We start from the raw sequence: 20699 nt of genomic DNA, 5'->3' as shown, positions 1-20699 counted from the left end.
AATTAATTTTTGTCACCGACTTCAATTAACGTAAATTACGAAAGATTTACATTACTTAATTAAGTAATTAGTAATCTCAATAATTTCAGGAAAAAAATTCAAATTAAAAATATATGTTCACTTATTTAATATTTATCAAATTATTAAAAGAAATTGTCTCATGTTTATCGATAAATACTCATAATAAAAAATAATAATTTGAGTTTGTCATCGTTTATTTATTTATTTATAATTATTTATTTTCTCTCATATTATTTGTTGTTTTAACAATTTTTATCTATTTTAATTTTATTATTATTTTATAACATTAATATAATATAATGTTAAATATATATATATATATATATATATATATATTATTGTTAACAAATGTGTTCTTTAATTAATGGATTTATTCATTTTGCATATTTATTTTATTGTTATAAATTTAAAAGATTTAAAGGTATGTTAGAAATTTATATAAAAAAACCTATAAAATAAATATATTTATTATATTTATGAAATTTTATAATAAAATTTTAAATGTTAAATAAAATAATATTTATAAAATTTATAAAATTTTATGTGATATATGATTGAATAACAACTTAAAATTGTTTTATATTATTAGTTTATGAACAATAAATATTTCAATATATTAATACGAAAATATTTGTTTAATTTGTAAAAGTAATTTTTTAAGTTTGAATTATTTTTTTTCTCGAAAGACACGTATCTACTACCTACCTTGACGTCCGGTTGGAGTGAGCAACAGTGTGAGCTAATACGACTAGGATGTGACAAGACGAGTGGCAATTCATAGATTACTTTAGAAGATAAGATCATAATTAATTAATTTAATTAATTAATACATATAATGAAGAAAGGAGAGGAGAAAAACAGAGGGCTAATACTGTGGCTCCCCCACTTTTTCGATTCTTGTCTGTTCTCTTCTTTTAAGCCCCTAAAAAAAACATATTAAAAGCAGCGAAAGAGAAAAGAAAAAAGAAAAAACAAAAAGGGAATCAGCAAAAACAAATAGTTTGGTTGAGTAAAGTGTGTGAATGTAGTAAATTTGGGTGATATGGAATTTAATTTTGATGATAATTAGTTTGAGCGGAAAATGTGACTGTGAGGGGGTGTTAGTGTTACCCTAGGAAAATAAAAATTGTATAGTATATAGTGTGGTGTGGTGTGTCCCTACTGAGCATCTGAGATAAGAGAAGCCCACCACAAGAGGAGCAGAGGCACCGCTGAAACAGAAACAGAGTGAGAGAGAAAGTGTTTGTATTTTGTAATGGATAAAAGCTGTCATCCCTCTGCAGACTCTAATACTAGCATAACCATAACCGCATCCTCTGCCTCTGCTGCCAACAATACCAACAGGGAACACTACCTCAGGCACCTCAACAAGCTCTCGCAGAAGATCTCCAAGCCCATCACTAAGAAACCCACCTTCGACCCACCCCAGCCCCAGCCAAACCCGGTCCACGGGCACGGGCCCGCCCAGCAGCACCAGCCGCCGGTGTACAACATCAACAAGAACGACTTCAGGGATGTGGTTCAGAAACTGACGGGCTCACCTGCGCACGAGCGCATATCCACACCCCCTCCCATTCACCAGCCCAAGCCCCCCAGCTCTCGGCTGCAGAGGATTCGCCCTCCTCCCTTGCCGCAAATCACCAACCGTCCTCCGCCGCTCATCAACCCCCGCCCTCAGCAACCCAACGTCAACGTCTTCTCCAGGCCCCCTGCGCCCTTATCTCCGCTGCCGCCCTTCCCCACCGTTCACGCGCCTGCTGAGTCCCCTATCTCCGCCTACATGCGCGATCTGCAGAGTATCGTCGATTCCAACAAGCACTTCTCCGGCTTCTCTGTGGCTCCTCAGTCTCAGTCTCAGCCTCTGCCTCTGCCTCCGCAGCAGTTTCAGCAGCAGCAGCAGCAGCAGCAGCAGCAAGGGATGGGTTCTTCTCAAGCGGCGTTTCAGATGCCGTCTTCTCCTGTGCCTTTTGGATGTCTGAATTCGCAGCTGGCGTCTTACCCTCTGCTCTCGCCGGGTCTTCTCTTTTCACCAACTTCAGGCCAGGGGTTTCCTCAGCTGCCGCTTTCGCCCACCACCCTGCCCGTTCCCAGCCCCCGATGGAAAGGGATTTGATTTCGCTCTGGGCAGGTCACTGCTTTATTTAGCCTAGATTTTAGGTTTAGGGTTGTTCTTGTGTTACCTGTACATGTACATGGTCATGGTGCTGGTGCTGGTGCTGGTACTGGGGATTATTCAATTTCCGGTGGTTGGACTCAAACTGGTCCGCTGCTGCTTAGTTTATTTTATTTTATTTCTGTAAATGGGATAATCAAAGACATCAAAAGGGAACAGTTTTGCATTGGTTCGTGCTATTATCATGTTTGTGGGATGCAAAAGCAAATTAGATGTTATACAATTATAGTGGGATTATGCTCTTTTTATTATCAATTATCAATATAATTAAAATCTTTATTTGCTTCACCCTGGTTTTGCTCTTTGTCTAAATGTCCTAACCATCATTTATTTCTTTGCCTTTTGTCATATCGCATTCTGTTTGTGGATGCTTGTCCATGGCCTTGAGGGGAATAAATTGACTGCTTCTTCAGTTTAAATAAATGCGTGTTTGTGCCATTCCTTGCTAGAGTTCTGGTGGAAAACTTTGTTCTACATGCCTGCTTGTCTCTTGGATTCTGTGTTTGTTAGTGGCAACATCCCATCCATTCACAGTGTGTTTGGGTTTGTGTTACTGCATAACATGTCTCTTGCCATTGAACATGGATCCAGCATAAGCTACAAAGAGTAGCTTCTTGTCTGTTGGTGTCTTTGACATGCAAAATAGGAACATACCTCCAAATGTAATGCATATGCAAGCATGAAGAAATGGAAGATAAGTGTGTGTTTTTAACGCATATGCAAACTCGTTATTAATAACTCAGGTGTTATCAAAGATTCACATGTGTAACACAAATACAAGTACAAAGAAGTGGGAGTTATGGGTGTTTGTAATACATATGCAAACAAGGAAAAGTGGGAGATACATGTGTTTGTAATGCATATGCAAACATGTTATTAATAACTTGCATGTTATCAAAGATTCATATATGTAATGCAAATACAAGCACGAAGAAATGGAAGATATGTGTGTTTTGTAATGCATAAGCTAGTACGAAAAAGTGGGAGATATGTTAAGTGAGAGATATGTGCATTGTAATGCATATGGAAGCATGAAGAAGTGGAGATAGGTGCATTTGCAACGCATATGCAAACACAATGCATTTGCAACGCATATGCAAACACAATATTAATGACTCACGTGTTATTAAAGGTTCACACATGTAATACATATGCAAACATGAAGAAATGAGAGATATGTGTGTTTGTAATGTACATGTAAATGAGAAAAAATGGGAGATATGTGCATTTATTAACGTATATGCAAGCACATCGAAATGTGAGATATGTGCATTTGTAACGCATATGCAAAAATGGTATTAATGACTCACGTGTTCTGAAAGATTCACACATGTAACGCATATGCAAACATGAAGAAGTGAGAAACATGTGCATTTGTAACGTATATGCATACAAAAAAAAGTGGGAGATATGTGCATTTGTTAACGCATATGCAAACACGAAGAAGTGGAAGATAAGTCTAATTATATCACATAAGAAAACACACTATTAATGACTTGTGTTATCAAAGATTCACATATGTATCGTATATGCAAACATGAAGAAGTGGGAGATACATGTGCTTTTAACGCATATGCAAATACAAAAAAAGTGGGAGATGTGTGTTTGTTAAAGCATATGTAAACACGAAAGAGTGGGAGATGTGTTTGTTAACACATATGCAAACACGAAAAAGTGGGAGATACATATTTGTAACGCACATGCTAACACGAAGAAGTGGGAGATATATACGTTTGTAAGTATATGCAAACACACTATTAATGACCCATGCGTTATTAAAAAACCACATTAAATTCACAAAACGACATCGAAGTAAATACAATTTGCTTTTGCATCGATGCAATTACGACAAATAGGCTACAAACATGCACATGCAAGGTTCAAATTCTTCCATAATGCTAGTTATTTTGCCTGCAAATATTTTAGATTCTTTTTTCCTTCTTTTGGCTTGCAACTTTATGTTAATATGCATTGTACTAGAATGATCACATATGCAACTTAATGTCATACAATTTAGCTTAGGCATTTGAATTTCTTTTAGTCACTATACTAATACGCATTTTTTTAAATGTATTCGGTTGTGTATTCTTGTTATTGATTAATGCTTCTCTATTTGTGCTCTTGGTTTGTAATTTGAGACTCGATATGCTTAGCCACTTAGGAGATTGGTTGTGATTTTTTTAGTATTTATATTTTGGGTTGACATTGGTCTTGGTTCTTTGAACATGTACTCTTCTTGATTAAAATTTTAAGGTGAAATTTTCTTAAGTAGGATAATTATTTTATTCTGATGTGATTTGTGGAATTTAGGATAAGTGGTTTTGAATTTGGATATTTCCACATGTAAATCATTATTTTGTTAGAATACTGTCACAAATTGAAAGAGTAAGACTTAACTTGGTACCATGAATGCCTCTTATAAAGTGATCTTGTTTCATATGCTTATTCAGAAAGTAATTATAATTGGTGTCTTAGGAAAGAAGGCATCTTGGATTAAATAGAGTGAATTTCTCTGTTTATTGTTCCACCTGACTTATATAATATATGATTGCAGCAAGTTCATCATTGAATATCTGGTAATTTTGTCAAGTGATTGATGATGAGTATTGATTCCCTTAGTTTTGAAAGTATTTATCTCATTTGGGTTTAGATTTGCAAAGATGATCTATGACTTTTTTGTGACACAATGTCTTGATTTTGTTGGTCTTAAAATGTGTTTCTCGCATTCCTGATCGAATTAATTATCAAAGTTTTATTACACAAAGGTTGACAACTAGAAATGCAAATGCTTTGCAATTAGTTTGGACTCAATAAGTCAATTTTATTTTCCTATTTCCAATTTGACAAGTATCCGAATGTTGTTTGTTATGCAATTTGTCATATGACACATCACATTTGTTTACACTATTTTTTTTTTTGTATAAACGCATGGTGGGTCTTATTCTTCTGTGCTGGAGATAGATGAATACAAGTTATTATAATCTTACAACAAAAAATTGTGTTAAAACCATCTTTTTCTTTTACATGAAATTGGTTTAGAATCTGGAACTATTACTGATAAGTAATGATTTGGTTTCGTATTTTTCGTAACATAAAGGTGGATAGTTCTTTGTGTTTTTCAACCCTTGTATGGATTTATTTTTGTAAACATAAGCATTTAAGGACATCATGTAGGGGTAGTCTTGAACTCAATTAATTTTCTCATAATGATACCAAAAAAATGAATATAGTTGTGTTGTGCCTCTTGATATTGTTCTCTGCGGGTGAAGTTGCCACCTTATACCTATGATAAATCATATGTTTTGTTACTCTTCTTAATTGTTGCTTACCGTCTTTGCAATTCCAAATCCATCTAAATGAATTCTCTAAAATTGGAGCAAAATTTTAGTATTCACATAATACAAATTTTTCTTTAAGTAAATACTGAATTTAGAAGTATAGTCTAAAATAGGGTGAATATGACTCAACTTTATATGTTAACCCGATCTAACTTGAGATTGATTTGGATGGATTTAAATTTTGAAATTGAACTTAGTGCATTTTTAATATGGGTTTGGATTACATTTTGAGTTGCATAACTTGGTTTAATATATTATTCTCTTAAAAATTATAAGTTTTATTGAATTATTGTGTATTTATAATAAAAATTTATTTAATTAATAATATTTTTTTATATCATAATATTATTATATTTATAATAAAATTATTTATTTTAAAAAAAATATTATAAAATATATCTTAATTTAAGTTTTACACTTCTATTACTTTATAATTTAACTATACATAATGTTAAAATTAAAATAGTGTATCAAAATTTGGTTGATTCGATCTTGTCTCATATTTTTAGACATTAGTTAGGTCAAATTTGAATTTTAAAAAATGTCTTGATCAAAAAATTAGGTCAAGTTTAAATAACAATAGACCTGGTCTAGCTTGAGCAATAGTTATCCCTAATCTAAACATGTTTTTAATCATCATAGTCAATAGAAATAAAACTTGTTTAGTTTAAGAATAACTTATTATTATTATTATTATTATTTTATATATATATATATATTCAATGAATATTTTAATTTAATAAATAAAATGTTCAAAAAGATCAATAAACTAACGGTTTGTTTGGTAGCCTACAAATAAGCAGAAATGAGAGGGAGAGATCGGAAATAGAGTGTAAATAAGTATGTATGTTTAGTATGTAAGAAATGAAGGAGACGAAAATAAAAAGTGTGAGTCCAACACCTTTTTATTTCCGTGCTTATTTGAAGAGAAATTGTGAATAAATTTGTTATGCAAAAAAAATCATTCGAATAAGTCATGTATTTATACGAATAAATGGTTTATTATTGTTTCTTTTCTTTTTTCTTTTATGAGCCTCACATTGAGTAAAGGAAGACATCCATTTAAATAAAGGAAGACATTCATTTGATTGTAATTTTATTAGGATGATTGAATTTTTTAATTTAATTGATCAAAATAAAAATATTTATTAAAAATTAAAATATTTTGTATTTCTTACTTTTTATTCTTTTCTTAATTTTCTTGTTTATGTTTTCTTTCTTTCTTTATTTATTTTTATATACTTTATTTCTAACTTTTTTATTTTCTATTTCTTTCTTTTTTACTAACTCTATTTATTTATTTCTTTTTTTTTTTATTTATATACCTTATTTCTCACCTATTTCTTTTCATTTTACTATACATATATAATATTATTTCTCATATATTTCTCTTGAATCAAATTTTCATTTTATTTCTAGTCACCTATTTCTCTCCTCACAAAAAAAACAATAAAAGTGAGAATACAACTACATTTTTAGGACAGCTATTCAATTAAAGACTCGGTTGCATCTTTAGGAGGATTATCATGTATCGTGATTGTGTAAATATTAATTCTTCCATGTGGCACTGTCATTTGATTTAGTGTGCAAATTCTCGAAGTATTGAAAGTAGTTTTGAAACTCACTCCTATACTGCCCAATTACTCTAGAATCACTTGGTAAATGAGTTTATTTTGTGAATGAATGAAAACTAGCATATGTATATACATAATATCCATTATTGATAAAGAAATCATATATAATGTTATAAAGTAAGGAGTTTAACGTGATAAGTTCATAGTGATGTGTGAGTTGTTGTAATTTTATTTTTTTTTAATGGTGAAGTTCAATTTTTATTGACAAAATGAGATCGTAATTATAATTTACTCACTTTATTTTAAGTGAATGTTTTAGGAGTGTTAGAAAAACTTTCTCTTGTGTTAGTTAAAATTTAACTTAAAAAATAGAAATTAGGATAAAGATTCATTAAACAAGATGTGAATTAACAACAATGGTTGACATAAGTAATAATAATTTGTGTCTTTTAAATAAGTTATTTAAAGTTCGAATCTTGTGGAATAAATTATATTGAAAGAAGAATATTTATTTTTTTTTAATTTTGTGTGGCTTAACAGTCTCCCATAGCGATTAGTCATCGCTTTTAATGATTGATACTTCTTACCAATATCATGATTATAAAAAAGAATATGTTAGTTTCAAAAATTTTATGATTTTCAATAAATTTTAATAAATGAAAGAAAGTGTATTAAGAATTATGTTGTTTGATATCTTTTCTTTGAATATTTTAATAATTAAAACAAGATATTATTTTTGCTAAATTTTAATTTTAATCTTTTTATTTTTATTAATTTATAATTTTAATTTTTACATTTTCAAAGTACACAATTTTGATTCTATAATTAATTTGACATTTGTTGACTTTTATGTTTAGATGTTGACAGACGTGAAACTATTATTTAGTTTAAATCAATTTTTAATAACTTACTAATAAATAAAATTATTAAAAACAAAGAAAAATTATTTTAATAATGTTAATAAATCATATTATTTTTTTTTATTTTAAAATTATTGTTAAATAAAATTATTTTAATATCATTATTAAACAACTTTATTTATTCTATTTTATTTCAATAACGTTATTAAATAAATTTACTATAAAAATATTATTAAATAACACTAATTTATTATAAATTAATTATTAAATAAATTTAATAACATTAATTATTTAAATTTGTCTTTATTAAATATTAAATAAATTTAAGTTAATAATGTTATTAAATAAAATTATTTGTCAAAATAAATTTATTCATTTATTTGATATCTTTGTTTTTAATAATATTACTTATTAATTAAACCAATTAAAATTTATTTAAATTAAATAATATTTTTTACATCACTTAAATGACAACACATCATTGTTTAACAATCAATAGATGTCAAATTAAGATGAGAATAATCCAAACCTTAAATAAGGACCTATAACCTGACATCTTTGAAGCCTAACCTGACCTGTTTAATGAAAAAGTCAAGTTTAGACTTTTAAAAATATATAAAAGGTCAAGCTTAGACTTATAGAAAAATATGTTAGGCTTGATATGTCAGTTTATTTGAATCTTCTATTTTTAAATAAAAATATTTAATCTCCTATAAACTTGTTATTGGATGATAATGTAGAAAGAATATTTTAAATGGTTAATGCATAAAATTCTCTTAATATAACTAATATTGTATTACATATTGTATATATAATCATTATATTAATAATAATATAGTATTTAATATTATTAGTACATATAGAATTAAATATTAATCTAATATGTAATAAACATATAAAAAAATAATATTAAATGTTAATAATATAATTAATAATAATAATAATTGATATTGATATATTTATTCTAATATATGTTAGAATAATTTATACTTCACGACCTTAAAATTGGTTTATTTGACTTAAACATTAAATTTATTGAAATTATTATACTTCATCCTAATTGAAATAGCTAATAAAAAATTCATCAAAGTTTTATTAAATATCGATGACCTCTAAAATAAAAATTAATTTAATTTTAAAAATGTTATTTTTTTGCGAATTTTTTTAAAAAAATATTCGCAGAAATTTTTTATGGATTTTTTTACAATAATAAATCTACAGAAATTTTTACAAATTTATTTGTGAAAAATAATTTGTAGAAATTTGTTATAATTCTTTTTTATGAAAAATAGTTTACAATTTTTTTTTGTAAATTTTGCTACAATTTTGATCATCATAATTTTTTAATGGTAAAAATTCACAAAAAATATGGTAAGAATTTTCTTTTGTTTCATGTGGATTTTCTTGCGTAAATTAATTCGTAGGTAATTTTTATCAGTATTATAATAAATGATAGAAAAATTTTACAGATAAGTTTTTTTTATGAATTTTCCTGCTAATTTTAATCTGCAAGAAAAATAAAAATAATTTAAATTTATAAATTTAATAATTAAAATTTTTAATTAAAAAAATATTAATTTATTAATTTATTTATAAATGTCTCATTATAATTAATTATATTTTAAAATTAAATTAAATATATAAATTTTTTGTAAATATGATAAATTAATGATAATGAGTTTTAATTGAATGATAATTCATAAAAGCTACATGATCGTGTAACTTTTATTTGTTGAGCTATGGTTGCTGATTTAGAGTTTTTTTTTTTCAAATCAAAATTGTAAAAATAAATATTATCTTTGACCTTTTTAAAATAACAATTTGAAACATGTCCTCCTAAACCATACCAATCAATGTTGTAATTCTTATAAATCATAATGAAATAGTATTTTGTCGTAAATCATTATATATATATATATATATATATATAATATTAAATTAAATCATTATATATATATATTATATCAAATTAATTTAATATATATATATATATATATAAGAATTTAAATTAATTTGCATATTTACTAAAATATTTAGGAATATGAGAAATTAATTTCCAATAACTAATTTTAAATGTGTTGACTTTCTATCATCCTCATTTTATTGTCGTATATTTAGTCATCATAATTTGTATTAATCTTTTGTATTACGTGAAAAAAATGTTTATTCAATTAACATATTTTACAAGGAAACTAGAGAGGTACCAAAATTCGTTACATGCTAATAGTAAGAAGGAAAAAACTCAAACGCAGAAATGCTGAGGATAATAATGTTATTGAGCTAATTTAAGGTTTTATATACTAGTAGTAAAGAAAAAAAAATCTCCAAAAGAACCTCACTTGGTATAGTAAAAAAGAAGAAAAAAAAGGTTAGTATAAAATATTTGACATTTGTAATATTAACCAACTTGTTAACTTTGGTTAATTAAGATATTATGTTAGTATTTATTTAAAATTATTCCGTAATTGATACAATGACATGGAGTGTTATATTTAAATAAGTTAAGAGTTTGTTGTCATTTAATTGAATAATAAGATAGTAGAATGTAATCTACACTATATATTAATATATACAAATTTATTATTTAAGTGGATTGTTATTTCCACTTCTTGCACTTGAGATGGTTTAGGTATTCTTAAGTATCGACAAATAAATATTATTTTACTTAGGAAACTTGGTTGGACCTTGTTTCATGATTCTAACAAGTTATGACTTAAGATGCTCCATGACAAATATGTTGGTCAATCTCATGTACTCCACCTTAAACTTTTTCCAAGTTGCTCTTATTCTTGGATTTGTGTTATGAAGGCATTAGTGCATTTGAGGTTGGCTTTACCTTTTGTATCGATAAGGAAGATTGCTCTTTTTGGTTTTATACCGGATGGCAATCGATCAGGCCGAACACACAACTCGGCCGATTCGACCGACCATACCGAACACGGCCAAGCTAGTCGGCTAGGTTAAATTATGGTCGATCGGGTCGGCCAGCAGGGTCCGCACATACGAGATTACAGAGCTAAGTCAAGTCAATTAAGGAGAGATTAATTTAATTAATATACCGGTTTAACCCCCTAATTTCCCGGGGCCCAATCCCTAATCGCGACCCAACAACAACAACTATAAATAGGCCCCTAACGAGGTATGTAACTAACTTCAACTACCACATTTAATACGCCGACCACTTACTTGAGCGTAAGAGTGTCTTTTGTAGGCACCTCCTGTTAGAACTAAATTTAACCTTTTGATGAAAACCATCATCTATATAAAAATAAAATCTATCATGTTAATCACTAGAAACAATAAGCGGAAGCATACCTGAATTCATGATGATAAGAGAGCGGTGCGGTTTGGCCTTCCAGATCAACACGTACTCTCTTGAGAGAATCCTTTAATTATCTCTCTGTCTCTCTCTGATAATGGGATGTCAGAAAAGAAAAGAACGTAGTGTGATCTGGAGACCTAACCTATTTGTAGACAGTCATAAGGTCTTTTGGTATTTCTATTTTAACCCATCAGAAAATAGAATTACCCTTTAGTTACCACACATTAAAGGTCCCATAACCTTTCAGATACATAACTGCCAAAATAATTTATACGTCATTAGATCACTTTAATTTGGCATTATGTGTCTTTAATATATAATTATTCACATATAAGACCAACGTTGGATTAAGGATCCAACAATCTCCCACTTGGACTATATGTGTAACCTTATAATTATATAATTATAAAATGCATCTTTTACCAATTCGGTTCATCAATCATACCAACATAGGATCAAATCAGTCTTTGTTACATTTAATTTGTCATAACTAAACCCATCAATGGTCACATATATTGATACAAATGAATAACATGAATCATGATATGGATGTGTAGTATGGAATTTTCATGTAATGTGATCTTAACATGCCTAATTCCAATAGGTCCTCCTTAAACCTTAGTGAGATCAAACCATGACAAAATCAAAGTTTCAATATACCAAAACTTTATTTCTGCAGAAAATATACTTGAACCATACATATATTGAAAAATATGTCTATGTCATAGAAGCATTCATAAAATTACAAACTCCCACTAAAACTGAACATCACTTAAAGACATAACACCCATATGAGCAGTGTGCTCAAGAAACATTTTGGGTGGTAATCCTTTAGTAAGCGGATTCGCAACCATGGAGTTTGTGCCAATATGTTCTATAGACAATTGTTTACTTTGAACTCTTTCTTTAACAACTAGGAACTTGATGTCTATGTGTTTAGACTTTGTTGAGCTTTTGTTATTGTTGGAAAATAAAACTGCTGATTTATTATCACAAAATAACTTAAGTGGTCTTTCTATACCATCTACTATACGCAAGCTTGTGACAAAGTTTCGCAGCCAAATTCCATGATTAGATGCCTCATAACACGTTATGAATTCAGCTGCCATAGTAGAAGAGGCTATAAGAGATTGTTTAGCACTCTTCCATGAAATAGCACCTCTAGCTAGCATGTATATATAGCCTGATGTAGATTTCATACTGTCTTGACATCCAGCAAAATCGGAGTCAGTATACCCAATGATCTCAAGCTGATCCAACCTTCGATATATGAGCATATAATCTTTTGTTCTCTTTAAGTACCGCATGACTCGCTTAACTGCTTTCCAATGATCCAATCCAGGATTACTCAAATATCTGCCTAACATCCCTGCAACGTACGCAATATCTGGACACGTACAGACTTGAGCGTACATAAGAATTCCTACTGCTGATGCATAAGGAATATTTTGCATCTCCTTTTCTTCAAAGTCATTCTTAGGGCACTGAGCGAGACTAAACTTGTCTCCCTTAGCCACAGGGGTATTACCTGGTTTGCAATCTTGCATGCCATATCTCTTGAGAACCTTTTCGATATAACCTTTTTGAGACAACCCAAGAGTACCTCGAGAACGATCTCGATGTATCTGTATGCCCAATACAAAAGATGAATTACCAAGATCTTTCATCTCAAATTTCTTAGATAGAAATTTCTTGGTTTCATGCAATAAATTTATATCATTGCTGGCAAGCAAAATATCATCAACATACAAAACCAAAAAAATATACTTGCTCCCACAAAACTTATGGTATATACAATCATCAACTAAATTCACTTCAAAACCACACGATGTGATCACATGATGAAACTTGAAATACCATTGTCGAGATGCTTGCTTGAGCCCATAGATGGATTTCTTAAGTTTGCAAACCAAATTCTTTGAATCTTTCAAAATAAAGTTTTCTGGTTGCATCATATAAATTGTCTCATCAATGTTACCATTGAGAAATGTTGTCTTTACATCCATCTGATGTAACTCAAGATCGAAATGCGCCATTAATGCCATCATAGTCCTAAAAGAGTCTTTAGAAGAAACCGGAGAAAAAGTTTCTTTATAGTCAATACCTTCTTTCTGAGTAAATCCCTTTGCGACAAGACGAGCCTTGAACCTCTCCACATTACCTTTCGAATCCCTCTTGGTCTTAAATATCCATTTGCAACCAATGGGTTTCGCACCTTCTGGTAATGGAACAAGATCCCAAACGTCATTGTCCCTCATGGACTTAATCTCTTCATTCATGGCATCAATCTACTTTTGAGAATTAGAACTTTCCATGGCTTGATGAAAGTTAATTGGATCATCTTCCATCAATCCAATTCCAACCTCATGTTCTTGGAGAAACACAATATAGTCATCTGGTATTGCACTTCTTCTTTCTCTAGTGGATTTCCTTAATGGCATTGGTTCTTGAGGAGGAAGTGTTTGTTCTTCTGGAACAACTTCTTGCATAGGAGATTTGACATTGTTGATTTGTTGTGTCTTGAACAAAGTCAAGAAGAGGATCCTAAACAATGTCAATAACACCTGTGGGAATATCAACATATTCCTCTTCAAATACAAAGTCCTTAATTATATCTCCCCTTGCAAAATCTACATCCTCAAAGAACTGAGCATTTCCTGATTCGAAAATCGACTTAGTTGTGGGATCATAAAATTTATACCCCCTTGATCTTTCATAGTATCCAACAAAATAACAACTTATAGTTCTTGAGTCCAGTTTCTTTTCATTTGGCCTATAAGGCCTTGCTTCAGCTGGACAACCCCAAACATGTAAGTGTTTTAAACTAGGCTTTTTGCCTGTCCAAAGTTCATAAGGGATTTTTCCAGTTGCTTTTGTTGGAACTCTATTAATGATATATGCTGCAGTTTTAAGGGCTTCTCCCCAGAGTGACTTTGGTAAAGTAGAATGACTAATCATACTCCTTACCATATCTTTAAGCGTTCTATTTCGTCTTTCAGCAACACCATTCATAGTGGGCAAACCCGGCATAGTGTACTGTGGGACGATACCACATTCCACTAGGAATTTAGCAAATGGTCCTGGACGTTGTTCACCTGAACCGTCATATCTACCATAGTATTCAACACCACGGTCAGATCTGACGCTTTTAATTCTTTTGTTGAGTTGGTTCTCAACTTTAGCCTTATAATTTTTGAACACGTCCAATGACTTTGCCTTTTCATGAATGAGATAAATGTAGCCATATCTTGAAAAATCGTCTATGAACGTTATAAAATATTGCTGACCATTCCATGCTACCGTAGGAAATGGTCCACAAATATCTGTATGTATAAGTTCTAAGACATCCAAAGTCCTATTGGCCTCAAATCTCCTTTTGTTGATTTGTTTCCCCTTTATACAATTGATACAAATATCAAAATCTGTAAAATTTAAAGGGTTTAGAATTTCGTTTGACACAAGTCTTTCTATTCTCCGTTTAGAGATGTGACCTAATCGTCTGTGCCATAACGCAGCTGAATTCTCATTGGTTAATTTTCTCTTTATGCCTCGAGTACTTAATTGTAAAGATTCATTAAATGAAGCAATCGTATCAATGAAATAAAGATTATCATAACCTGATAAAAAACCAGAACCAACCAATTTTGAATCATGAAACAAACTTAATTTTCTACTCCCAAATGAACAAGAATAACCAAATTTGTCCAAAACAGAAATAGAAATTAAATTTCGTCTAAAAGACGGTACAATAAATGTTTCATCAAGATCCAAATAAAAACCAGTTTTTAACAATAATCTAAATTTTCCAATTGCTTCAACTTGAACCGTCTTGCCATCACCCACATAGATGTATCTTTCACCATCATTTGGTTTTCGACAACTCAGGCAACCCTGCATATACACACTGATGTGAGTTGTTGCACCAGAATCTATCCACCATGTGTGTCTAGGTACAGAAGTTAAATTAACCTCAGAACAAACCAAGTTGAGAAGCATACCTTTCTTAGCACGCCATGCGTGATAATTAGTGCAATGCTTCTTCACATGCCCTACAACTCCACAAAAGAAACAACCATTGCCTTCAGACTCATTTGATTTCTTTTGTTGTTTCCTTTAAGGTGCTGTAACTGCAACTTCCTTATCCTTTTTCCTTTTCAATCCCTTGCCCTTATACTTTGAGGTAGAGGCAATATGAGCACTTTCTGTCTTATCTTGCTTCAATCTTTCTTCTTCCTGAACACAATGTGAGATGAGCTCATTTAGAGACCAAGTCTCTTTCTGACAATTATAGCTCACCTTAAACTGACCAAATTGTGTTGGAAGAGAAATCAGAACTAAATGCACCAACAAGTCCTCAGAGAGTTCTAACTTAAGTGCTTTTAGTTTTGAAGCAATATGAGACATCTCCATGATGTACTCCCTAATGTTTCCTTTACCCATATACTTCTTTGAAATTAGGTTTGCTAAGAGTGTACCTATCTCAGACTTTTCATTCTTAACAAACCTCTTTTCAATTTCTGCAAGGAACTCCTTAGTTGTATTTATATTTTCAGATATTGTGTCTCGGAATGCTTCTAGAATGGCTTTCTTCATGATCATTAGACTCATGCGATTTGACTTCTCCCACATTTCCATTTCCCTTTTATTTTTAGAGGTACTTGTATCCGTAAGAGGTGGGGGTGAGTCTATCCTTAATGCAAGGTCAAGATCCATTACTCCAAGAACTATTAAGACATTGTCTTTCCAGGACTTGAAGTTTGAGCCATTTAATACAGGAATAGAGTTGACATTAGCAGTAATATTGGCAGGATCATTCATAACTGAATTGAGAACAACAAACAAAATACACTCATATAAGTCTCAAAAAATAAAAATTAAATTCAAATACAAATAAATCCTATTTCAAGATACCGGTAATACATTAATATTTTATCTTTGGATAAAATTTTAACTATTCAATGATACCTTGATGCGATAATAAAATGCTAATAATAAGAACATGTCAAATAATAAACCTTCCTTTGGGCTGATTTAATATTTACACGTAAAAAAGAAACCAAAGAATTATTACACATTTATCACCACAATTACACATGTAATTATGTAAAATATTAACCTTCCTTTGGGCCGACTAATACACACATAAGTTACAAGATCACAACCTTTTATATTTTAAAATAAATTAATTTTCACAAGAAAGGTCACTTTGATGACATGTTGTTTCAATTAATTAATCTTAAAAAATATATATAAACCTTTATTTTTACTATTTTAGTATTTGAATTTGATTAATCTTAAAAATAATTATTCCTTTTCATTTATATATACACACAAATCAACGTATCATTACAATAAAAAAAATTACCGTGTGTATATATAAAATTCATAACTCAAACCGAAATTAATATATATATATATATATATATATATATATATATATATATATATTAAACTTTTGACATAATATGTAATTAATATATCAGTTTAAAATCAAATGAATTCATAATTTAAAAACGAATTAAATTCATAATTAAAACTAAAATTAATTACAATATGTCATATATCAATTTAAAAGCGAATTAAATACGTAACTGAAATCGAAATCAATTATAATATGAAACATATCAATTAAAAATGAATTAAATACATAATTGAAATCGAAATCAATTATCATTAAAAAAATCTGAAAAATGAACAACCGTATAGTATTTTCATAATACTGTATCTGGCCAATTATCATAACCGAAATTAAATTACAATATACCAGGAATATGCCAGAATCATAAGCTAATTACAAGATAAAAATATTCGAGCAATTGAATTTAATTTAATTAACTATTATGTATATGAAACACATGCTATCAAGATACTGAAAAAAAAAAAAAAAAAAAAAAAAAAAGAAACCGTGATACCGCAAGACAAAACACATGTTCCAAATTACATAAAAGAATTTAAAAAAAAAAAACTAAATCATCCAATAATTAAAAAACCTTTTCTCCTTACTATAATATTTAGAAGATACATATATTTGATTTTCTTTCAACTGTAAATGCATGGTGAATTTATATAATACTATAATGAAGAAACATGTCCAAAATATTCCTAATGATAAAACATGATAAATGACTCTGATACCAATTGTTAGAACCAAATTTAACCTTTTGATGAAAACCATCATCTATATAAAATAAAATCTATCATGTTAATCACTAGAAACAATAAGCAGAAGCATACCTGAATTCATGATGATAAGAGAGCGGTGCGGTTTGGCCTTCCAGATCAACACGTACTCTCTTGAGAGAACCCTTTAATTTTATCTCTATCTCTCTCTGATAATGGGATGTCAGAAAAGAAAAGAACGTAGTGTGATCTGGAGACCTAGCCTATTTGTAGGCAGTCATAAGGTCTTTTGGTATTTCTATTTTAACCCATCACAAAATAGAATTACCCTTTAGTTATCACACATTAAAGGTCCCATAACCTTTCAGATACATAACTGTCAAAATAATTTATACGTCATTAGATCACTTTAATTTGGTATTATGTGTCTTTAATATATAATTATTCACATATAAGACCAACGTTGGATTAAGGATCCAACACCTCCCCCTCCTCGGACTACCTAGAGCGGAACGAGAAGACCTAGACCAAGGACCAAGATCGTGACAACTTGGACAATCAAGGTGTGTCTCATAATATAGGAACATGTTTGATCTTTGGTCATTGAATGTGGCCTTGTATAGTAAAGTTGACGGGATCCATGAAAGAGACATGCATTTACAAGTACGAGATGTTTATATTGATGGAGTATGATGCTTTAATTTTCTAACTACAAATATCTCACATGATGTTCATGTGTCTCTCCCTTACCCTTTTGTTAATAATACTATGTGTGATATTGTCATTTGGAGTCATTCAATTTTGGGTAAATATGATACCAAATTCGATTATGAGTGATTGAATTGTGAGCTAACCTTTCATCATTCTTATGCAGAGTCTTGGTCCTAGGTGTGAAAATCTAAACTATAAAAAAATATCAAGCACTTCATTTAGCTTATCTATAGAGGAAGTCTCCCTTCTAACAATATTTGTTTTTCACAACATATATATATATATTTTGTTTCTTCTTGTTGCAGGTGTGGAATGGCTCAGGAAACTTGGATTCATATTCTTTGTGATTGTCCCTATGCACATCAAGTGTGGTCGTCAATGCATTGTATATCTTTTATGACTTCTTATGTGTAGGATCCCACATATTGTCTCCATCACATTTAGGCCAAATATTACATTCCTTTTGGCATAACTTGTTGGATAATTTTGTGTACTCGTAATGAATTTATTTTTAATAGAAATACTTGGCCGTCTTCGTACATTCGCAACTAGATCATGTCATTGATTCGTTCATTGCAAGAGGCGTTCCAAGTTCAACCTCAATTGAAAACTTCAACTCTTATTTTGTGGGTATCACCTTCCAATGAAGTTATTTAGATTAATATTGATGGAGGCTCCTTTGGGAGCCCAAGACCAACTAGGTCTAGAGGTACACTTGTCCTAGCCCTAAACATGAAAGATGCAAGAATTAAGTAAGAACACTTTCTTATACAAACTCTTTCAACGATGACTCTCTCGACCAGGCCATCTCGACAAAAGGTTAAAGGAGTACAAAATTATATAATTATTTTTTCAAAACATATATTTTTACAACACATATTCATTATTTTTTCTCTCCTATATCTTTTCTATATATATATATATATATATATATATATATATATATATATATATATATATATATATATATATATATATATATATATATATATTTCCTTCTCAACATCTTCTATAATCCAAAAGCCGTAACCCTGAAAAGTGAACCGTACGTGAAGTTTTTCTCTCACTAATTGATTTTATTATTTTGACATTAATGTGGTTGGAAGAGCGTCATGCGAAGATGATACGTTTCCTTTGATTTGGACGTAAGCCTAACCTATATGCTCCATTGCCAATAGAAAACGTGGTCAATAATTCAATATCACCCACTCACGAATCAGAGTTAGATCGAGGTTTGTTCACTATATTGATCTGTAGTTCAAGTCTACTTATGCTGCTACTTAAATATTTGGAAGGAAATTTTATTATTTTCAAAAAATTTCAAATAAAAGATTCTTCACACATGTAAAAAAGTCATACAAGAGTATTACATGTACATTTTCGACATAATCTATTAAAAGAGTGAAAAAAAAAAAAAAGAGATTTGAAGGGAGTTTGAAAAGACGGTTAAATAAGTAATGGATAAAGTTTGAGGCATCAAAAAAGAAGTTCAACCAAGTTATTATCAATTTTTAGCAGTTAAGTAAATTTTACACATGTAACATTAATATTGAATAAATGTTATAGGTTTTTCTCTTTAAATACTCAAATTGGGACAAGAGTTGGGAGTTAGAAATATTTTACATAAATCTTTGTACATCATAAAAAAGGGTTTTGAAGGCAACTTGAAAGGCACAATTAAATGAGTAATGAATAAAGTTTCAACCATCAAAAAAGAAGAAATTTAATGAAGTTATTATCAATTTTTAGCAATTAAATAAATGTACATGTGTAAGGCTAATATTGAATGATCATCGGAAGTTTTTCTCTTTAAATACTCGAATTGGGACATGAATTGAGAGGTCATAAATGTTTTATGTAAATCTCTGTACACCATTTTGTCTACTCTCTCATGACTTCCAGTTATGAAGGATGCTTGTTTGCATTTATGTACTACTTATTTTTATTCTTTTAATATATATATATATATATATATATATATATATATATATATATATATATCTTTTATTTCTTCTTTTTATTATTTTTATTACTAGTACTGTCCTATATGATTTCTTCCATTATTCTTTATATAAATCAATTGATCATTACAACCTTTATTCTAGGTGATTTAAATCTCGTTATAATGGTCAAAATTTATTTAGGAATCATAATATATAATTAAGTTAAATTTGTTAGTTCAAATATAAACAATTCACTAAACAAAACTTATGAAAAATAAAGAGTTATACGTGTATTTGGAAAATCTTCCTTTTATTTCTTACCACGAGATTTCAACCTATTTTTTATTTATAAATTTACTATATAGTCTTTGTCTCAGGCATAGTTATCAATCTCGAGTGATACTCATAAACTTGTACGAGATTACGAGATTGGTCAGTCATACTTGTATAACTTGTTAGTAATGTCATTGTTGAGTAATCTCAAGCAAAATTGTGCAATCTTGAGTAATCTCGCGAGTTTACTTCGATATTGTGAAATTATGGACTTCACTCACAAAATTCCCCAAAATACACCTTTCACTTAAGGTTTTCCCAAAACAAAGTATTTTTCCTGCTCATGTGTCGTCCGACTCTCATT

General features: G+C 29.8%; 2 protein-coding genes across 2 annotated transcripts; one reads left to right on the top strand and one right to left on the bottom strand.

Moving 5' to 3' along the window:
• Window positions 1-991: 991 nt before the first annotated feature.
• LOC109816974 (VQ motif-containing protein) lies at window positions 992-2482 on the top strand. Its single transcript, XM_020382158.3, has one exon. The coding sequence runs from the start codon at window positions 1277-1279 to the stop codon at window positions 2132-2134; it is 858 nt and encodes a 285-aa protein (XP_020237747.1). The 5' UTR covers window positions 992-1276; the 3' UTR covers window positions 2135-2482.
• Window positions 2483-15401: 12919 nt separating this feature from the next.
• LOC145958703 (uncharacterized) lies at window positions 15402-16106 on the bottom strand. The gene has a single exon (XM_083076216.1). The coding sequence runs from the start codon at window positions 16104-16106 to the stop codon at window positions 15402-15404; it is 705 nt and encodes a 234-aa protein (XP_082932342.1).
• Window positions 16107-20699: the final 4593 nt, after the last annotated feature.

This window comes from Cajanus cajan, chromosome 6 (assembly GCF_000230855.2).
Source record: "Cajanus cajan strain Asha chromosome 6, NIPB_CcT2T_4, whole genome shotgun sequence".
Lineage (NCBI taxonomy): Eukaryota > Viridiplantae > Streptophyta > Magnoliopsida > Fabales > Fabaceae > Cajanus > Cajanus cajan.
The sequence above is the reverse complement of the archived record's forward strand: the minus strand, read 5'-3'. Positions and strand labels throughout refer to the sequence as shown.